The sequence below is a fragment of the Xiphias gladius genome, chromosome 17 (genome assembly GCF_016859285.1).
Source record: "Xiphias gladius isolate SHS-SW01 ecotype Sanya breed wild chromosome 17, ASM1685928v1, whole genome shotgun sequence".
NCBI lineage: Eukaryota > Metazoa > Chordata > Actinopteri > Istiophoriformes > Xiphiidae > Xiphias > Xiphias gladius.
Window position 1 is genome coordinate 18,685,396 of NC_053416.1, and position 22,781 is coordinate 18,708,176.

General features: G+C 38.1%; 1 protein-coding gene across 2 annotated transcripts; it reads left to right on the forward strand.

The window, feature by feature from the left end:
• The first annotated feature begins 2,852 nt into the window (after window positions 1-2,852).
• pls3 (plastin 3 (T isoform)) lies at window positions 2,853-21,001 on the forward strand. Of its 2 annotated transcripts, none has more exons than XM_040150791.1 (16): window positions 2,853-2,964; window positions 8,962-9,066; window positions 9,326-9,477; window positions 12,924-13,053; window positions 13,284-13,416; window positions 14,483-14,564; window positions 14,678-14,843; window positions 14,963-15,105; window positions 15,684-15,779; window positions 15,880-16,075; window positions 17,111-17,189; window positions 17,317-17,434; window positions 17,524-17,654; window positions 18,464-18,587; window positions 20,175-20,299; window positions 20,402-21,001. In XM_040150791.1, the coding sequence occupies exons 2-16, from the start codon at window positions 9,006-9,008 to the stop codon at window positions 20,532-20,534; spliced, it is 1,869 nt and encodes a 622-aa protein (XP_040006725.1). In that variant the 5' UTR covers window positions 2,853-2,964; window positions 8,962-9,005; the 3' UTR covers window positions 20,535-21,001. The 2 variants fall into 2 exon arrangements, with proteins under 2 accessions (XP_040006725.1, XP_040006726.1); XM_040150792.1 differs by lacking the exon at window positions 2,853-2,964 and adding an exon at window positions 4,861-5,088.
• Window positions 21,002-22,781: the final 1,780 nt, after the last annotated feature.

Here is a 22,781-nt window from a genome sequence, read left to right on the forward strand (position 1 = left end):
ATTCCCTTGCAACAATGTTTCTTTCCCTTCTCTCAAACAAGCAAACAGCTTCTGGCTCATTGTGTTCGTTTGTTCAATCTTAATAGGCTATAATCTTTTGTAACTTCTTACATATGCTTCAGCCCTCAGTTTTGCTCTCATCATCTCACTCTATGTCTCATGTTTTAAGCAACATATTACACACTGCTCTGTTTCGTCCAACCTCTTGTCTCCTCTTACAAAGCTCCCCTGCTGCTCTACAATCATTGTGTCTTTATAGGATACTTTTACAACATTTGGTACAGAAGACTTCCCTGTACCTCTCCATCCTAATATACCAGCAACAGCCTATTAACGTTTTTTCCCGAAACACCTTTGGCTTCTGACATACAAAAACTGTAGTTGTTCTTTATCACACGTTGCTTTGCAAAAGAATCCAGCTTCTCTTTCGCCTTCAACCCAGCACAAGCAGAAGCCAACAAGGGTGACATTTCAAATTACTATTTTGAAAACACCTTTGAATTTTGATGACTTCTTGTAGACCCTGCTGATAGCATGCTTTATACTGTATGTCTTCCACCTCTTCACTAGGCCCTATGAGCACCAATGGTGGATGGATGGATATTAATAATTTATTAGTGCACTATCCTTGAGCCACTATGCTACTAATTTCGGTTTCGATTTCAATCTGTTCATATTCTGACTTTGTTTGTTCTTTAGCTTTTTTTTTTAGGCCACATCTTTAACTTTTAAGTGTTATCTACAAGGCATCAGGCAAAACTGGAGTTGTCTTAATTCCTCTCAAATAATTGGTACCCAAAATAATCCTGTAAATTCAGCATAAATCATTGTAACTCGGATGAAAACAAGGTCAAATGTTCTTAGATAAAAAGAGAATTAATTTTAAACTAAAGGGACAGACATACCGTGCTGCCCTTATCTACACCTGTATATTTCTTAAGAAAAGGTTTGGTATGAGCAAAATTTTCCTTATGGTCTGACCAATTCAGATATCTTGCCTTAACTTGAGCAGACTTTGGATTTTGATTCTAGCCCTCCAAAAATCTCTATGTATAATATTGGACTCAATGTAGAATATGCATAACTGATTCATTTGTACAGTAATAAATAATCATTTAACTATGACAAAAAACGTGATTATTATAAAGAAGGGCAATGGGGAGCAGGAACGTGTATGGCGTATATTATATACACCCTGTACAGGTCCAGTCCATCATAAAGTATATACAGACAGACAACTATTCACACTCACATTCACACCTAAGGTTAAACCTAACCTGGCTAGGTTAGGTGAATGTCTTTGGATTTGGACAAAACCCATACAGAACATACAAATTCCACACAGGTTGGCACCAGCAAGCCTCAGCCGGCTGGGTGGTTTAAAACAGGTTAACCAAGTGTGAAAATGGGCATCACTTTCGTTTTTGTTTTGTTTTGTTTCTTTATCTTTAAACCATTGGTTACATTAGGTTAGGTTAGGTCCAGCTTATTGTCATTAAACAAGATTTTACAATCAAATGCAGTTGGAACCCCCTCAGAACTTCACACGCACAAATGTTTTCATAAGAAGAAGAAATGAAATAAAATTAGAATTTAAAAAATAAGACGGGTAAAAATCAAATAGGATAGGACAGAGAAAGACAAACACTTAAGTTAAAGTAGCACTGAAGAAAGAAAATACTACACTATATCAACAAAGAAAAATAAACAGCTATACAGTGCTGTGCAAAAGTTTTTCGCACTTTCGATGTTTAGGTTCTTATCCATTACACAATACCATCCGGGGGGCATCTGAGCAGCCCCAAATTCATTCTGCAACATGACAACGGGCCCACACATACAGCCAGAGTCATAAATAACTATCTTCAGTGACAAGAACAGGGAGTCCTGCAACAGATGGTATGGCGTCCACAAAGATCTCAACATCACAGAGCCAGTTGACATGAATACATAAAGAGAAAGCAGACAATGAGACAGCCTAAATCCACAGATGAACTGTGACAAATACTCCAAGATGCTTGGAACTACCTAGCTGCCAAATACCTTAAAAAATTGTGCCCAGGGGAATTGGTACTGTTCTAAAGGCAAAGGTTGGTCACACCAGATATTGATTTGATTTAGTTTTTTTCTGTTTGCTGCACTTTGTGTAAAGTTAATTGGTAAATAAAAAGTATTCATGGCACAGCACTGTATATATACATAGTACATAGACTCAGTTGGCAGTTTATTAGGTACAGCTAGCTGAAACTAATGCACTCTAATACAACAGTTCTACAATAAATCCTCCTTAATGACAGTTAAGGAGGATTTAATTACATAAACTGTTTCAGAGAGGTTTTGATTCAACTGTATGATAATTTTGCAGGATCCTGATGCTGTTGATTTGCATTGTGTCATACTAACAGGTGTTTCTATTATGATATCCACCCCATATATATCAATGAGGTTAGACTAAATAACAGAAACACCTCTCTATATAATGCAGTACTGTTCAACAGCGCCACAAACTACATCCTCAAAATGATGATACAGTTGAATCAGCACCTCACTAGAACAGTTTTAACAAAAAATGGACATCACAGCCTTCATGGAGACAGGAATTTTTGCAGGACTGTTGAGACCAACTGAGCATATATACACATAAACACACACATACAATATGTACAGTAATGCACATTTAATATGTACTATAAAAAATGTACAAAACCATGAATGCTTGATATTTGTAAAACTTCCCAAGATTCGTTGTTAATAATTTTATTTTAAAAAAAATTACATCTTTTCACGTTTAAATTTATTTTAAGTTTTGGCATAGCTGATACTCCATAGCCCGGACCTCAACGCCTGGCGCTGACGTCAGCGGGCGGGGCGGGGAAACATTCCAACTGCGGTCTACTTTTGTCTCTACGTGGAGGAGGCAGGACTCCAGACTGGACGCTGTCTGGAATTTCAGGCGCACCGACGGTGAGTACCAATTTCCTGGCAACTTCTAGACCAACAACTGCTTACAGCCGGAGTTTGTCTCTGCGTCGTTCACTAAAACAACACCCTCGTCTTAATCTTTCCTCTCTGTGATAGCCGCTATCCTCTGTTCAGAGGGGTGGATTTGCAGGGTAAAGTGGAATAGTTTCCTGTCTGTAAAACTTGCATGTCTGTCGCTAGCCGGCTAGCTTTAGCTGCAGCTTCACTGCAGCCTACTCATCCTCACGGCGCTGCATAGGTCCTAAAATACTGGAATAAAAGAGTCTCTGACTCCTTTCATTTGTGACCGCATAACTTCTAGTAGAGGTAAAGTAAAGTAGTATAAACTAATAAAAGACACAACTAAAGTAACATAGAAGGTAACTGGTAACTCTTGGGTGCTTGTTTAAGTATCTGTTTTGAAAATTATACATAAGGCCCATGTTTTCTTAGAACTTTTGGAAATATCCCTACAGGTTTGAGAACTTGACAAATGCAACTGCAAGGAGCAAGTCAGACACAACCAGGTTCGCTCATTTTGTACGCCGCCACTCACCGGATGAAGTCGCATAGGTGGAGCATGCACTAGTTAAAAAAAAAAAAATTATTCCCGGTACATAAAGCTGGCGCATGAATGACCCATACATAAGCACACTCACACATACAGCCTGTGCGCAAGCTGACGCCTGGTCAAATAGGTCTTGTGCAGTGCTAGGCGTGTGTAACCTCACTGTTTGCTCTTGTGATGAAAGGTCACGTTTTTTTTCTTCTTGACACTTTCATATGATGCCAGGACAATTAGAGTAAATGTTTTACCCTCAGTTAAATAAATCTGCCCTTGTCTCTCTTGGGTGACATATTTCTTTTGATATAGTATGAGACATTTGCAAAGTGGAATTTCACTCCATGCATGAGTTGGTATAACGATTTTTCCAAAAGAAATCGTTCAAACATGGTCTCTATTTAAGTTGGTGTAACAGTATGTTGGGAAAGGCTGGGTGGTGATTGTTTTAAAGCTGAAATGAAACAGCCCAGTTCATTACTCAGCGGCTTTTTTTTGTTTGTTTGTTTTTTCGCCCTTGCAAAGCATTGGTTTATGTTGTTTACTGCCCTGAATGATTTACCAGATTTTTCCGGGGCTGCAGTACGTGCAGCAAACATACATCTGGGATCCCAATTGTGGATCACTGTTGGAACAGCACTGACCAACAAGGTTGTCTGATGGTATCAGAAAAACCCAAATCTCAACTCGATAAATATTGTGACTTGGAACAAGAAGTGTGTTGTGAATACAGTTGCTCATCATCGCTCGGTATTTTCTATTCAGCATTTTTTTACCGTCTGTCCTCTGTTAAAATGCTTTTTTGCATGTACACTGTCAAATTTTGATAGAAAGATTTTTAAACATGTTTAATTCTCAAAGAAAAAAGTAATAAATCCATTATTGGCATCAGGACTCAGGAGAAAAAGTTTCGTTCATAGTGTCAGCACTGGAAAAAGGGTTGTTTGCACTTCCTTTGTGTGACACAAAAAAAAGTTGTAATTCTTTTTAACTCTGCCTGTCATTAGTGTGATTGGTGTGGTCACGTGTGGCATGTGTACTGTGCTTTACAACCGCTGAAGTAAAATGTGAGTTTTCCTTGCTCATGCTGCAGAACCATATGAGAGCACCTAACGTAGGTGTGTTAAATACAGATATTAGGTGTCTGATGCTATCTCTGTAAAGACAAACCAGACAGTCAAGGAGGAGGAGGGAGTGTGCATATATTTTGTTTCCGCCCATGCACACGCTCACACCTGTGCGAATGAACAGGTTGCCCCACTTTCTGTGCTGTGCGGATTTTAAACAGGTGCCTTCACTTGTTATTCAACGCAGTGAAAGTGATTGAGTTACTTATTAGCTGCACTCGTTCATGTACTCTCAAGCTTCATTTAGCATTAAACTCACTCCGAGTAGAAGGCTGTACAATCCCATAAATTTGTTACCTTGTGAAGAGAAAATGTTCAGACATTTTTAATCTCAATCTGCATAAAAATGCACATAGTGATAGATGTATGCATTGTTTTGCTTTTGAATATTTCAATCCTATGAATAATTGGGATCCAGTAACTGGAGGAATCATTGAAGTGAGTGAAACTTGATCACTGAGTTGTGACCTATTAACTTTATCATGATGCCGTAGCGCCACCTATCCACGTGGTCATCCAACTGTGTACCAAATGTGAAGATTTGATCAGTTTCTTTAGGATTAGTGAGGAAACAAACTCCCATGGAAATGTGGCATAGAGGAATACTGTTTTTTTTTTTTTCTTCTTTTTTTTAACTGTTCTACAATGCATAAAACAAAAAATAGTGTAATGAGTCATTAATCTCCACAGAGCAATTCTCTTGCAGTAGGAATGCAGTGTATTGCCTAGGGACACTTCAGCAAAATGCTTGCATGAGGAAAGGGTGGTACTTAACAATTATTGTGTTTTGTACTGTCTGATGATACGGTATTTAAAGGATAATGCTTTACCGTGCTTTTGTTGAGTAATGGCAAACCCTTGTCGGTGTGTCTGCTTACCTGCAGCAGAAACAGCCTAACATGATTCAGCAGCACCTCAGTAACTTGTCTGACGACATTGTTAAGAGATGTTTGGTGGAGGATTCCTGTGTTAAAACCTTTGCTAGCACAAGCCTTATTAACCTGCTGCATCATTTACTACAGCTCCGTCCTTTCATTTGGTGAAAAGTAGTGTACTGTAGTGAGCAGGTTGTAAAGATAATGTCAAGGGGCCATTTCATATAAAAATTTCCATGATGATTCACCATATAGTCAAGCTTTGTAAGCTTTTTATAGTACCCCTAAATCCAGCCCAGGTTGTTATGTCTATAGCTGTACATGATGTCAGAGATGTAAACATACAGTATTAGTTGTCCTCACCTCCTCCTTATCTGTCAGTATGGCTGTGCTTATCTAATCCACACAGGCTGAAAAGGAAATAAAGGGCTGGTGTTACAGACTGTTTGGTGTTTATGAGTCAGTTTGCTTCACATCTGCAGGCGATTGTGACGGAGTAAAAATGTCAATGTTCTTGCAGACTAAGTTGGGTGTGTGCGCATATGAACTTGACCGCACTTGGGAAGGGTGCCCAATCTATTTGTGTGCCTCACATTTCTAGTATAACTATGTGGATGAAACACAGGGTGGGGTGTGTCAGCTCTACACATTTAAATCATGCCATCTGGGAACAGCGCTCCAATTTAGATTGACTGAAAGATCCATCAAAGGCGATTGTAAACGGCGTCAATGTGCTGTTTTTGGCTCAATAATCAAAGCTGGTGCTTGGAAAGAAGTACTTGTGCATGGGCGATATCCAGTTGTAAAAAAAAAAAGAGCAAGAGAACGGGGAGAGCTTCTTGAATGAGTGTTGAAATGTCTTTATAGACTCCAAAGCAAGTCCAGTTGCTCTTGTTTTGGTACTGCTAGATATCACGTGACCTAAATGACTGACAACCTACACAGAGATGTGTTTAGAGGACTTGTATTTGTTATCATTGTATGTTTCTGCATTCCTATAGAACCTTTTTGGGGGTCCTTTTGAATCCTCATTTCAGCTCAAAATTCAAAATCTTCCAATTTGGGAAATCTTTTACCCATATTAGCTATGTTTCTCTTTATCAGTCAAAGGTATGGCAGCATCATTCTCATCTACTGGACCCTTGCACTGTGGCAAAGTACTGACATTTCAATAATGTGTTTGAACTCTATCCGGAGTATTGATATGCTTTTAGGCAAACACGAGCCACTCCATTTAGGAGGTTGGTTTTGTGTTTAGAAGAGCGCAGGAATTTTCTCATCTCTCCAAGCACACAGACCAGCTGTCAAAGAAAGCAACTGTCATTGGAGCCTGACACTCTGGACTCATTTTCTAGCGTTACACAAGATTTATTGCTGTGGTTTGTGACGATGATTACAAACCCTCTATTCTTCTGTACCATCAGATACGTCTCACATTTGTCTCCTGCCATTTGTGCCCCTGCTCCATGTACTCAACCCCGCTTCTGTTTCCACTCTGCGTCTGTTGAGGGTGTGACAAGGGCTGGCAAATGAGGTAATGTTTGTCGGCCCTTATTGTAGCCGGGCTGACTTCAGCAGCCACATTTCACAGCCTTCTGGAGAAAAGTTAAATATAGCAACACTGTTGTCATTTTCCTAATCGTTTAGTAAGGAGTTTTTGCCTGTCCCGATTTAGTGTTACTTTGTAGAAGAGAAACACTTTTTGTGATTCATGGAGTGGCATTTAAAAGTATCTCTGTTGGTGCTGAAGCTGACTTAAATGACAAATCTGTCCTTGTCGTAATTACCTACAGTCAGTTTTTCTACTATATTTTGCACTTTTTTTTTTAAATCATAAATTAAACCAGACTAAACATGATATTGTATCAATGACTTTGATAGGAAACTCATTCTATATTTTTACAGGACGAAGTGTTATTATGTCATCACTTTTTGTTTGAAAGAATAGCATTATAGGAAATGAGTCACGGCTCGGAGAACACATCGCCACTGTTGGATCATCTTTCATGAATACTATTAATAGTTTCATTCATGAAAGAGGATGCACAGTTACTTGACTTTTGTTAATTGTTTATCTGCCTGTGACGCTGCTGTGGCCAGGGAAAGACTAGATGGCTGAAATCACTCACTTCAGACATAAATTACTTTTAATTATTCAGAATCAGGTAGGAACTGATCCATTTGACTAACTGGAAATTCAACTATTCCCTAATATGGTTTTACTCATGTTGTATTGTGGAACCCAAAATGGCCTTGCCCAGGATGTCTGACTAATACACTTTGAAAATCAACAATCTCTACTTTAAATCAGGAACACTTTTCTGCCTGGAAAAAAAAATCTGTGATCCTTATTTTACCGCTGTATAAACCTCATCTTTGTTTTCTGAACACTTGTGTTGGAGAGGAATGCCATCATACCAGTTTAACATTGGAGAGAGACATGCAGCACACCCCGCTCACCTCTCTGTAAGTGAAGCTCGATCTATCCAGGCCTCATGCATTCCTCTGCCACGAGAGAACGGGAAGGAGTTACTCAGAGGAATTCCTTATTTTCAGTGATTTTTCAGATGGTTACTTTGCCTCAGAGGAGTTTGGGAACACAGTGTTTTTGGTACAAGCAAAATAACCCAGAGACTGAGTCTCACTGGTCTTGTTTTTTTACTTCAGTCTTTACACGTTTAAATGAATGTCTCTCCTAAGTGGGGACATTTTTCTCAGCTACCATTATTTGTAAAAAAAGAAAAAAAAATACAGCTCAAACACCACCATGATGAACCAGCATCAAGGTCTTTACATTTCAGAGAAGCAGCTCTCTCAGAAATCATCCAGATGTTATGTTGTCAGATAAAACAGCTGGCTCAGATTGCATGAAAGATTATTCTTACACTAAAATAAAATTTCTTTTGATTTGTAGAGCAGATTAACACGTTTTTTTTTTTTTTCAACAACACAGGCTCGTTGCTATTCAATAGAACAAACAGGAAATTACTTTGATTATGGGAGAGAGACGTGCTTGGAAAAGGAAAGGAGCTAAAAGGAAAAACTAAAGAGAACAGTAGATATGAACAGCAGAGGTGGGGATCAGAGAGGAGACGGGTACATGAGGTACTACTTTAAGAGCTTTTAGTCCTTACAGAAGATGGGGAGTGACTTTTGTTGAGCTGCATTGGAGAGGTAAGGTCACTTCTCCGTTGGCAAGGACGTAAAAAGTTGAGGCTGCTTTGTGATTTAAGCAATCTTAAGCAGTGAGCAGTGAGCCGTGAGATGAGGGAGTACAAATACCTCTGCTGGTTGAAGATACAGAAGGTTGCAGCAGTCTGGAAAAGTTGCAAGGAAATAAAAGGAGGTTTACGGGAGGCTGATGAGGTTCCCCTAAAGTCGTCCCTCCTGTCATTTAAAGACCCTGCTGATGACCGTACACTTTTTCTCTCTGCAGTCCCACCTTTCTCTGACTGACCACCTCAGGTCAATCACAGAAAAATGTCTGGAAAGATAACAAAAGAGGAGATGGAGGAGATGAGGGAGATCTTTGGGAAAATTGGTGAGTAAAAGACATTTCATCATGACAATATGTTCATTAGGTCATTTAATATTTACATTAGCAAAATTTTTGCTGGTTACATCTTGTTAAGCGTGCAGACTATTTAATTTTTTGTTAATTGAAATCCAAACAAGAAGTGGAACTTTTGATTGGGATTTAATATAATTTCTTTGTAGGCCAAATGATTAATAAAAACTATATAACTGTTGGTAACAATGACCGTTGGTGTCTAATGGTATTTTCTTTCCTGTTTTTGTAGATCTGGACAACGATGGATATATCTGTGATTATGAACTCAATGAGCTCCTTAAAGAGGCTGGCCATGCCCTACCTGGATACATGGTTCGAGAGATCATCCAGAAACTAGATCGCAACAAGGATAATAAGATCAGCTTTGAAGAGTTTTTGTCGGTACGTTAATTGGAGCTCAGAACAGCTCATAGTCTCAAGCTTGACAAATTTTCACATTCTGGTCAGAACTTTGTTTTCTGCTCTGCTTAAAAGCACCTCGCACTCCTGAGCAGGACCAATTGCAAAGCAACTTTTAGCAGCTAAATGCACAATAAGAGATTAAAGCCATCTACAAACCACACACACAGGCATACATACTAAGGAAATGTGGAAGAGAGGTCAGCAAAGTGGTGTGAGTTTCAGTATTTTTGTTTCAGCAGTGATGAGGGAGCAGTCATTCACAGACCACCCTTCTGGTACAGGAGCACAGCATGATTGAAAATCTCAATGTAGTTGTACTATTATGTAGTATAATAGTTCAGATGTCTTGTTTTAGGGTGTGTGACTGTTGAATATTTAGTAAACTTAACCCTGACTATGATAATGACAGAGTGAAACAAATTGAACTGAATGAACCTAAAACTGAACTTTGGAGGATTGTAATGGGCTCATTTTTAATCTTGCAGTTTGTAATATAATGAGCTGCAAACTTAATAAAATGAGCTGAAAGGTGCATTATTCATACTGCACCTTTCAAAACAAAGGTACAAGGTTCTTTACGTGGATAACATCAGAATTGATACATTTCAGGACAACAATTAACTAAAAACAGGCAATTAAAAGTACAAATAAAATATAATAAAATACATCAAAATTAAATAAGAGATAACATATACTATAATTGGAAAATAAAAAATGTAATATTTAAATAATATGGAACAGTGTAAGTAAAAGTCGGACAATATCTGGCAAATAACAACCCCTTTGTGTGTATAATTTGTGGAGATAATCACTCGTGGCCCAATTGTCACCTGATTGTTCTGCTTATTTATTTATTTATTTATTTATTTATTTATTTATTTATTGGAAAAACTGGGATTTGAATAGTACAGTCCAGTACTGTTCATGTGCGGGCGGGAAGGGACTATATTCGGGACTTCCTAGTTGGCTGAAAAACAGCATTGTGCCATTGTTTCGGAAAGGTGTGCGCTTCAAAACCAGGGTTTGACAAAACACCACTATACAAAATATGTTTTCATGGATGATGAATGTGAGTGTCCTCCTCACAGCACATACATGAGAATGTGTAAGCTAAAAAATTGCTGTTTGCTATACTTGCAGAATTAAGTGGAAATCTCTAACATTCATGCAAGGTCATGACTGTCTTTTTGTAGTTGCCTCTTTTGTCTAGAGTTCATAAACAATGCAAGCTGGCACCCTGTGACCTTGTGTATGTTTGGGGTAAAGTGTGCTATGCTTTTTAAACAAATCTACCAGTAGCAGGCTGAATGGCTCATTGTGGTCGCACCAGCGCCTGTGGGGCTGTGGTTACTGATGAAGCAGCGATAACCTCAGCTTCAGGAAGTATCGCACAAATTACAATAAAATACTTTTTGTCAAAGCAGCTTTGACTGAAGCCGCTCACATGTTGTTCTTCACTGATACACTACATGCTCATACCTCAGAGCTCTCTATGGTCTCATTAGTTGTTGTTGAGACTGGTTTAATGTTTAGAGGTAATTATTTAATGTTGGGGTGTAGGGACAAGCCTGAGGGTAGTGTTAGTGTGGTGGAGGATGATAACAGCTGTTCCTCTGGCAGTTTACTGTTACTCTTGATAACACTAATCACATACTGGCACTCACATACTCAGCACTCTAATACTTAGATTAGATGTGTGATGAAAGCACAGTCTCACTTTAAATCACTACAGTGTACTTAAAAGCATCACACAACATCAGTTGCTTTTATGAACCCATTGACCTGACATCTTCCTGGACTTTTCATAGTAATAAACGCTGTTTTCAGCCCCTTAATATAACCCTAACCCTGACCACGTTCATCATATTTTCTCAGCCCTGTAGCTGGCAGGTTGGCTTTGTGTGATTATGGCAGTGAGGAGAAATTCCAGCAAGACAGCTGTGTCTGCCGAGTGACCTTGGCTTTCCTGATGACTAACAGGAGCTTGAAGACAACAAAGGATGCAAACAGCAGTAAATAGAGAGATGATGATTTAGGCTTTCATACAGACGAATGACTGCAACTAAAGATTGTTTTCACCATTGATTTAATCAAATTACTATTTTTAGAATTAAGTTTGTTTGTTTTTTAGGTTTGTTTTTTTTTTGTTTGTTTTTTTTTTTTAATTCACTCAAAATTGATTGACAAATACCCATCATGAGTGATTTGTGGAAGCAAAAATTATGGTGAGAAAATACCACAATGTGGTTGATCTGGCTGTGATTTCTTTATAAATTTGCAGATATACAGTTGAGCTGTTGTATTGAATTGAATTAAACTGGACAGTTTAACCTAATCAAGTAGCCACTGAATGTATATGTCAGAAAAGGATTCAGTTAGTGCTTTCAGAGTTACAAATATTTATTGATAATTTCCTTCTTATAATTGAAACATAAGCAGAAAACTGTTTTGAATAGCAGAAGGCAACTCTTTCAATTATTATTAACCCAAGTAATGTCAATCATTTTATATAATTATTTTTTAAATTGGTTTACCTCTACAACACAATTGTTTATCCAAAAATCAAAATGCACATAGAAATATCTTAAATATTCCACAATTGTCTAGGGCTGTAGTCAACCAAAGAAAATCTTGGTTGACTGATATCGTACCTACTCTTCAACCAATCGATTGGTCGTAGGGGAAAAAAAAATCTGCACCCTCTCTCTACATTAACTTAATCGGCCACAGTTCATTTAGTGTGCTCTACTTGGTTGCCTTATTAGCTTCAATAAATTATAAATAAACATAAAAAGCTAGTATTTGCAGCATATTAAATCATTTTAACTTAATTAGTTTCTACTGAAATAATGACAACAGACTTAGAGCCGACTAGTGTTCACCTGCCCATATTAATATGATTTCTTAAAATAGAACAATATCAACTGGTGATCCCAGCACAAGAACTACTGAGGAATACACACTCAAAGCCTCAAGTGTTAACACAAAAGTTAATGGAGCATCCTAACACAAGCAAGTTAGCCTACCGTTTTTAGATGATATGCCATGTTGCTTGTTGAGCTTTGATTTGCAAACTGCTGTTTGCAAAGTTTTTAAAGTTGACTTTTTGGTCTGGAGCCAACTCCGAGCAAATGTACAGTAAATGTTCAGTAAACGTTCAGCAAACATTAAATAGGTTAGACCTAGCAGTCACCATTCGGTTGGGCAAGTACAAAGTTGTGTTTTCAAAGGTAGTCCCCCCCCCCCCGCCGCAGTAAATAATGGATTAATCCTGGAAGTCTTAATCGGATGTGAGCATATTGACCAACCTATCAACTAGTTGACCTGGAGACTACAGCCCTATAATTTTCAGCCTAAAGCAATAACGTAGGATTTTCGTGGTATAGTAGTAATTGGTCACTAATTATTCTTTGGTTTTGTTTTAGATTGTCCAGGAGCTGAGGGGCAGTGAAATAGCAAAAACTTTCCGCAAGGTCATCAACAGAAAAGAAGGCATCCTGGCTATTGGAGGGACGTCTGAGTTGTCAAGCGAAGGCACACAACATTCGTTCTCTGGTAAGTTGCAGAGGGTCCTGACATCATGGACATCATCTCCTTTCTCTCTCCAGCTGCTGCTAATTTTTGTCATAAAGTGTTGACTTTTCTGCTTTCTGCAATTCAGGTAGAGATGTTTCATTCACTATTGAAGAAATCCATAACGTACAATATAACCTTCATGAGCGATGTCACATTATATTGTTGGTGTTTTGCTTTTAACTGATGCTTGTATATGTACACACTTACAGAGGAAGAGCGATATGCCTTTGTTAACTGGATCAACACTGCTCTGGAAAAAGATCCTGACTGTCAACATGTCCTGCCCATGGATCCCAACACAGACTCCCTCTTCACATCTGTCGGAGATGGTATAGTACTCTGGTGAGAGATCCTGTTTTCACTTCAAGCAAGCAACACGGCTCTCCCCTCCATCATGTAGCTACCCTTCTGACATAAATGTCAGATACCTCCATCTCACTGCACTTAATGTTGTGGTCCCATTCGGGCTGATACAAAGATAAATATGAGCCTGTATTGGGGATGTTGGTCAACCATGACGATATACTATTTTGCACTGCAGAGAAGATACTGATACTAGCACAATACTACAACATTCATTGAAACGAAATCCATAAATGATTAGATACTTTTTCCAAATCTGTTTCTCTTTGTTAAATCACAAGTTCAAGGTATACAAATGTATACTAGTTGAAACAGTAAATGACTTTAACACTAAAGTATCATAATCAAAATTGTAAACACTGCTGTAAAGGTGGTTCATAATTGGCTGAATGCCAGTTAGCATTTGGCGGCTAAAAAAACAGTCTTGCAAGTAATCAACGCCTTGTCATGTGAGTATTTAGATTAGCATAAAAAAGATTGCAGAGTTGCAGAGAAATCATCTGTGTCCGCACATATACCAAACAGATGAACTGCATGACAAAGAGAGACACTGTTCACAAGCTGTAGGGGAACTTAACAGGGATATTGAGGACTTGTGATCAGCATGTAGACCGACACATGCTGATTAAGAAGCAACTTGATATGAGACATGTTTGTTACAGTATGCCATTTTGTCTAAATGCATACACCCACTTTTTGTTGTGGTTACCACAACAAAAAGTCAACATTTAGAAAAATGAAATTTTTATTTTTTTCAGGCATCTTAGCCTTAATTAGTTTTCAGTATAGATAAGAAATGAGTGGAGAAAGAAATGAGTGATTATGTGCAACAAAGATCCCTAACTGGACTCTTGACATGGCAAATTCCTTGTCCACGCAAATTACATTTTTGACACAAAGTTGCTTATTGCCAGAGTTCAGACGCTTTTCAAAATCTTTTGCAAACAATGAAGATTTTGGTTGCTATCTCTGTCTTATTTTACAATATGGACACTGCATTAAATGTCTGAAAAAAGCTCACGTTTGGTTTTGTATGTTTGCACAGCAAAATGATCAACCTGTCAGTGCCAGACACCATCGATGAAAGAACCATAAATAAGAAGAAACTGACGCCATTTACAATACAGGTCAGTCAAAATTAATCTATGATGGTGCAGTGTTTTTTTTTCTTGTTTTTTTTTTTTTCCTCCCATCACTTTTTATGCAAATTAACCAACAGCTGATGCTTTGTACCTTACAGGAGAATCTGAACCTGGCCTTGAACTCAGCTTCTGCCATTGGCTGCCATGTGGTAAACATTGGTGCCTTAGACCTTAAAGAGGGGAAGCCCCATCTGGTGTTGGGCCTGCTTTGGCAGATCATCAAGATCGGTCTGTTTGCTGACATTGAGCTCAGCAGAAATGAAGGTACGGGCCATAGTTTAGTTTGTCCATTACATAACATGTATTTGACTCTGTAGTCCTATCACTAGCGTTTCCTGGTCTGTTGTCAAGTAGTTAAACTGATCGTTAACACCCTTCTGCAGCGCTGGCAGCATTGCTGAGAGATGGGGAAACACTGGAGGACCTGATGAAGCTGTCTCCAGAAGAACTGCTGTTGCGCTGGGCAAACTTCCACCTGGAAAATGCTGGTTGGCAGAAGATCAACAACTTCAGCTCTGACATCAAGGTGGGCCTAGATGCAGGAAGGGAAACCACTCAGAGAGTGATGATAATACTTACAGATTATTTTTTATTAACTTTTGGTTTTAAGGTCCTTGTAGGAAGTGTCTGTAGGGTTTGTTTGTTTGTTTGTTTTTCGCCAATTTGACACGCCAACGCACCACACCACCAAGGCATCTATCAGCACATTGGACCAGACGGTACATGAATGTGTTTGCACAAACTAACTCAAATAGATGCCTCCACTGCTCGAATGGGTAGTGGCTCTGGCTAACACTAACAAACTATCAAATGTTTAAGAGGGGATTTAATATATTTACAAAGACCTCTTAAAATGGTAAATAGTGCTTTTGTTTCTCTGGCAAAATGCCTGTTTGAAGTTTGAAACACCCACATTACCTAAAATAACGCAAATGTTAGACAAAATACAAAATATACTGTGCACACGAAAAGCTGCACCCAAGCAGTATTAAGTTTATTAATGCATCTGTCGTCATGAGACAGAAAGTTACAATTGTGTTACACAGTTCTTTTCATTTATTAGCAGAAGTCTGATTGTATTTGGTTGTTTACATTATATTCCAGGACTCAAGGGCCTATTTCCACCTCCTGAATCAAATCTCTCCAAAAGGCACCGATGAAGACCAGCCTCGCATAGACATCAACATGGCAGGCTTCAGTGTAAGCACTTTGACAGTCAACGCTCAGAGTTGAGTATCTTCATCGTGGTAACAGCTGTACGGTGTCTTTGATCGGAGCATGTGTTCTCTGTGTTGTTCAGGAGAAAGACGACATGAAGAGGGCAGAAGCCATGCTGCAGCAGGCTGACAGGCTTAGCTGTCGACAGTTTGTCACCCCCGCTGACGTCGTTAGTGGAAACCCCAAACTCAACCTTGCCTTTGTGGCCAATCTGTTCAACAAATATCCAGCGCTGATCAAACCTGAGAATGAGGACATTGACTGGGGACTGCTGGAAGGTATGGAGAGCAGAAAAACTCAGTTTTTAGACTGGATAGATAACACATAGTATTAGAGCTTTGTAGTTTTTTTCACAATTCTCCCAGTATTTCTGTCTAAATACACAAACAACAACCAGAGATGCTTGAAAAGATTGCTCTGTTGCTTCTAAGTAAATTCAGTAACAATAAGTAATTTGTTGAATAAAGCGATGTAAAGTAGTTTTCAAAGGTAGCCTCAATTGGTGGACACAAGAAACTGTCTTGTTTTCAGTTCTTGCCCCACTGGTCCAAGTCTTAAAACTCAGATCATAAGTATTTCTCTGTAACATTAAATATTCATGACCAATAAGTGACACCTTTGGGGGGGAAAAAAAAAAAAACATCCTTACTAAAGGAATTATTAAGAGTTTAACGGTCACAAACTCAGATCACCTGCTTCATCAGGACTGTGGTAGGGGTTTAATGACATTTGACGGACAGCTGCCCAGCAGTATAAGCAAACAACCCCACAACTGTCATCACCTTTTGATTTAAAGGTTGGAAAAATGTGTTTTCACGTAATTCTGTTCACCAAGACCAGCTCACTTCAAACAAGAGAGGAAAGGCACAGACCAAAAACACAAAATCAGAAATCTCACATGTGAAGTATCCAAAACTGTTTAAAAAATCGCCACTAGCAAGAAGCCAACTGACGAAGCAGGTTTTCAGGGCCTTGAACTCCAGAGCAAGAGAGGTACAACCTGAGAAGAACCAGTTCTGAACAGACAGCTAGTTTTGTTAGTCAACTAACTGGCCTGCAGGCTTATTTGAGCATAAAAAAATCATTTTAACATTAAAATGTGACAACAAGCCAACTCTAACTTAGTCTCCCTCTGGATACATTAATTAGTCTGCACATCATGCATTTACAAGTTAGCTGAATAGAGTGGCATGAGAAATATCAAAAAATATGTACCAGGCCTACTGAGCTATGCATATTTAGAACCACATTGACTATTGCTAAGTTGAACTGCCAGTTAGATCAACTGAATCCCATGATCCTTTGCTGTCAAGGTGAGACAAGAGAAGAGAGGACATTCAGAAACTGGATGAACTCTCTGGGAGTGAACCCGCATGTCAATCATCTGTATGGGTACGTACCACACACGACAGTTTGTGTCACTCCTTAGTATACACTAACATCTGAAGAGTTTGCAAAGCTGGTGGGATCTCATATGTGTTTAACGTTAATAAAAATCAAACACCGTCCTGTCTTCCAGAGACCTACAGGATGCCATGGTCATCCTTCAACTCTATGAGAAGATTAAAGTGGCTGTTGACTGGAACAACAAGGTCAACAAGCCACCTTACCCCAAGCTGGGAACCAACATGAAAAAGGTAAATTAGATTCCCTTCAATTGTTACTAGGCTAGAAAACAACACCTTTTTGGTTGTCTTTCGCCAACTATTCTATTTTGTGCCCCTAGTTGGAAAATTGTAACTATGCAGTAGAACTGGGCAAAACAGCCAAGTTCTCCCTCGTTGGCATTGGTGGGCAGGACCTGAACGATGGCAACGCTACCCTGACTCTGGCACTGGTTTGGCAGCTCATGAGAAGGTGAAACACAACTACAACAGTATCACTTCAGCAATGTGTGCTGGATTTTCACTCCCGTCACCTTTTTTAAAATATTCTTTAGAACTTAATGAAAACAAGTAAGAATTAAGTATTTTTATGTACCAAAATATATAAAGAACTAAAAAAAAAAAAAAAAAAAGCCAAATGAGGGTTGAATTACTCAACTTTTCTGGGGAAAAAAACAAACAAATCAAAATGCTTACGATCTTCGTATGCCCAGGGGTGCTTCCAAATAACATTTAGTTTTTCAGTCAGTGTGTCTTTGTGGTATTATAAAATGCTACAATCACCATCAGTCTTCATTGCCAGATTCACTGTGATAACTGTATATTTACTGTAAACAATTTCTAGGGAGTGGGTAGTTAGAAACCTCCATTTCATGGCAGTGGTGTCGTTAGTATGTGTGCATTGCTCCAAATCAAGACCACATTTCCATTAACTCAGTTGGCTCCTGTCACAAAGGATGTGTGTTGACATATTTAGTAGTTCCCCATATTTTGTAGTCTTTGTGTCAGAGTTTCCAAGGTTTGAGTGACCCAAAAATCACAACGATACAGAAGTCCATGCTGCTCGACATGACAATGTGGTTCTTAAAACGAAAAATACATGTTTTAAAACAAAAATGTGTGTCCAGAATTAAAGTTTCTTCACTACTGTTTTTGTTTTTTGTTTTTTGTTTTTTAGTCTCAGCCCCACATTCCCACATCTTTTTTTTTTTTTTTAAACACAGTTACCTGGAGTTTTCAGTTCATATGGATAGTAAACAAGGTGCTTCTCCACTCTTTCAGATATACGTTGAATGTATTGGAAGAACTGGGAGATGGACAGAAAGTAAATGATGACATCATTGTTAACTGGGTGAATAAAACATTGGCAGAGGCTGGAAAATCAACCAAGATTTCAAGCTTTAAGGTAAAGCTGTTTTTCCTCTTTTTGCTTACATTGCCATGAAAAGACCTGCATTTGTAGATTGAATTAGAATATTTTAATATGGAACTTTAAATATAGTGACAGATGTGTGAAGAAATCATCTAACCTCTTCTTTTAAGCCTTTCCTGAACTTCCAACTGCACTTGATGGTCTTCATCAGCAAATGGAGCTGGCTCAGGTGTCACCACATGACAAGTTATCACGTGATAACATGTGGTCCTATAGGGGGTTGGTGTTGATGTATCATTTCTCTGAGTCAGACCCATTTGTTGATGAAGACTGTGAGGTGTGGTTGAAGGCTCAAAGAAAGTTAGTAAGTGGACCTGTGAGGTTAGATTATTTTTTTTAGTGTTCCCAAAGTCAAGAATAAACCTCCATGCTCAAAAAAAGGAAAGATGATTTCACAATCATATAAATGACATTAAAATGCCAGAGTCATTCCATGCCAACTCGCCAGGGATTCAGAATTTTTCCCAGTTTCACGTCACGGATTTTCTTGAAAAAAAGAAAAAGAAAAAAAATAATAATAATAATTTGAAAACGTCTATTAAATTCAAGGGACCTTGCAAAATCCTGCAGCTCTACTTCAAATACTTTTTTAGTTATGAATTTTTGAAGTTTGGCACTAGGAGCTTTATTTCACCATTTCTGTGATTCTTTGTAAGCCTCACAATTCGCTTATTTTTCACTGAAATGAACTAAGATTATTATTTTGTCCAGACACACGGAACAAGATGACATCATCTAGTGTGCAACAAACCATTCCAAGCTGTAACTTGGCAATTTCCTGAACCCAATGAAAAACAGGCTCAATAGGTATCACACAGAGACAGAAATCCTTGAAGTCAACATAGTGCAAATAACTACCTATGCAATGAAAACCACTGAATGTAATACAACAGCCAGTGAAAAGTATGAAAAAAATTAGCTATTTAAAAAAAAAAAGAAAACATTAAATGATGGAGTAATTTAACATCTTAAAAGAATCATCTTAAAGAATATCTTAATGTGTTTTTGCAGCTCCAGAGCTATAGTATGCAAGATCTGTCGCACTCAATTTTTTATGCAGGACCTAATCACTTCTAGATGTGATAGAACCATATTAATACTACATAGAATCAAAATTTGGTTGAAATAAAGTGAAAACTAGTGGAGATATTCCTTTCCGAAAATGATAGATTCTTCATTTGGGTAAAAAGGTAATTTGATTACTGTAAAACATTCAACAGCTATTTACATGAATACATGTTGCAAATTATCCTCAGGGTTTTCTTGAATGTTCAGTACAAATTTCAACCCAAACCAGTGAAAAGTAAGTGACTGGTGAGGCTTGGAAAAGCGTCAAGGGCCCAACTTCAAAAATTCATAACTAAATAAGTATCTTGAGGAGAGCTATAGGTCCCACGAATTTAATAGTTTTCATAGGAATTTCCAAGAAAGTCCATGATGTGAACTGGGAGGCCCTAGGTGAGTTGGCATGGAATGATCCATACAGGCAGGCACTCTTCTCATTGGTCAGGTAAACTTATGTGTGTCAAATCCTTAATATGTGTGTGGTGTGGTGATCAGGACAAGGAGATCAGCAGCAGTTTGGCAGTATTGGAACTGATAGACGCCATCCAGCCTGGCAGCATCAACTATGAGCTGATAAAAACCAGCAGCCTCTCTGAAGATGACAAGCTGGAGAACGCCAAGTAAGATTTTCTGTTACAAAAAGAAAGAAGCAGCCCTTTTCCATTTTTTTGGTAACTCTGTGTAAACCTTTTTATTGGAGACAACCTCTCTGTCCTTCCTAGATATGCTGTCTCTATGGCAAGGAAGATCGGAGCCCGTGTCTATGCTCTCCCGGAAGACCTCGTGGAGGTCAAACCCAAAATGGTGATGACAGTCTTTGCCTGCTTGATGGGTCGGGGGATGAAGCGGGTCTAAGAGACTGGCTGGGATCATTGTGACACTTGCTAAACTTGTACCCACAAGCCATTAGTGTTTTGAAAGAGCGCCCCCAACTGAAGGAATGAAGAATGATTTTTTTTTTTTTTTTCTTGGTTTTTTTGAAGGAGAATAATGCAGTCAGAATCATAAATTTGCATGTATCTTTGCCCCTTTTGATTAACAGAGGTGTTTACTGAAGAATAATGATCTGTCCTCTTATTTAAAATGGGTCCAAAATACTAAAATTTCTGTTACAGAGGACAACTTGTTACTTTCAATATCCAGAACTCTTAATTAAAGTATAAGAATGCTGTTTTTTAAAGCAAGTATGCATATTTCCAGCTGCAAGGTTGTTTACATATTTTTACTCAGACTGATAAGTAAATTATATCCTTGTCTAACCAACAAACATTCCCGAATACCATACTTATGGAAAAAATACTTGACAAGGCAAAAAAAAAAAAGTCAGAGGTCAGATGTTTAGGTGCAGCACATGTCAAAAAACACCCAGACATTCCCTCTCACTTAATGAAGTACCAGCATGTCTTAATAACTGGCACCATAAACTTCTACATATCTGCATACAGAAGCCACAAGGTCAAATTATACTAACGACCAGCCCGATGTGCTGTCTGTATGCTTGTACTTGTCATTTGTTTGTTTCTTGGGATTATTATGTGAGGTAAATGCTGTTTTTGGGGTGTCTGGTGTCTGGTCTTTTTCTTTTTTTTTTCTTTTTTTTTTTTTTTTTTGGTCTGTTACGTTGGATTATGAGCAGGCTAACTGGACTCCCCTGGCTTCTGCTGTGCCTTCTTCTTGTCTTAAAGATGACTTGGACTTGTGCTTTTGAGGTTTTCCCTTTTTTCTTTTGTATTCAACATTACCAAATATACAGTAAACAGTAACTTCATTCCAGGTAGCTTCATGATACTCTGACAATGGCCAGATTATATTTGGTCTTATGTTCATATATACTTGTAAGTGCTTTACATGTAACAATAAATATGACTTTGAAAACTGCTGTGTTTTTATCTTATAGTTCCTGGAAAAGGCATCTCCCATAGAAATGGAACTGGCCATATTAATCTGTTAATCCACCGCTTTTATCCTGAATAAGTGGTAATGGTGGTCCAAATATCTTGAACTGGTTGTTTTAAACCACATAGTGCATCTGATCATAATAGGGTTTTGTTTTTTTTTTTTGGGGGGGGGGGCGTTTGCATATAAAAAATTAATTCCCTTAGAAGTTTTCATGTTATATTGTTTTACAACATTGAATCAAAGTGGAGATAGTGTAGCTTTTTTGACACTGATCAACAAAAAAAAGATCCTTTAATATCAAAGTGAAGACAGTCAAAATGATTCAATTCATTACAAATACAAAAAATGTGTTTGCCCATCCAATACATTAATATGTACACATCAAATTATTTACAATATTTACAACACAACACTGAAATCAATTTTGTATTGATAACTGGAGTGCAATGGAATGCCTTAATTACCCGAAAGACACATTATCTGAATATAGTGATGTAGTTAGTAAATATATTTAATATAGTAGTCTACATTTTATTAACAATACAATAAAACACACCAAGAAACTGGTTCACACAAGTGACACAACAAACTAGATGATAATCCATCATGGATTTAAAAACAAATAGCTCAACTAGGACAGGATAGCAAATTACAAAAAAAGTGAGGACTTTTAAATTAAACATTACATTAACACTATAGCTTGAATATCTTTGGAGTAAGATCTGAATATAAATCCTCGGACAACTAAATTTTCCTTACATGTAAAGTTGTATATCTTAACATATTAGAGACACTTAATAAAACGCCCTTTGAAAAATAATTTCACACACGTCTAATGCCCTTTTCTATTTGCCGTGCAAAAGCAACAGTTAGATAAAACCGTAGTCATGACCATGACATAACGTAAGTAACATAAATACTGTTCAATATTCACGTAGTGTCATTATTATGCGATATGATCAAAAGCCCCAGGATGGCTACTAAATGGACTTTGTGGTGACGTGAGAGTTTTGGAACAACCAGCCAGAGGAACAGCAGCTATGATGACTGTTATGATCCGAGTTGTTACCTCCTTTTCTTTTTACTGCTGCCTGCTTCTCCTTTCTCTCGTCTCTTTCTCTCTGTTATTGCCCTCCTGCTTTTATGCTCTTCCCTCTTTCTCATTCTAAAGCACTCCACCTGTTGTAAATAGCACCTCATAAA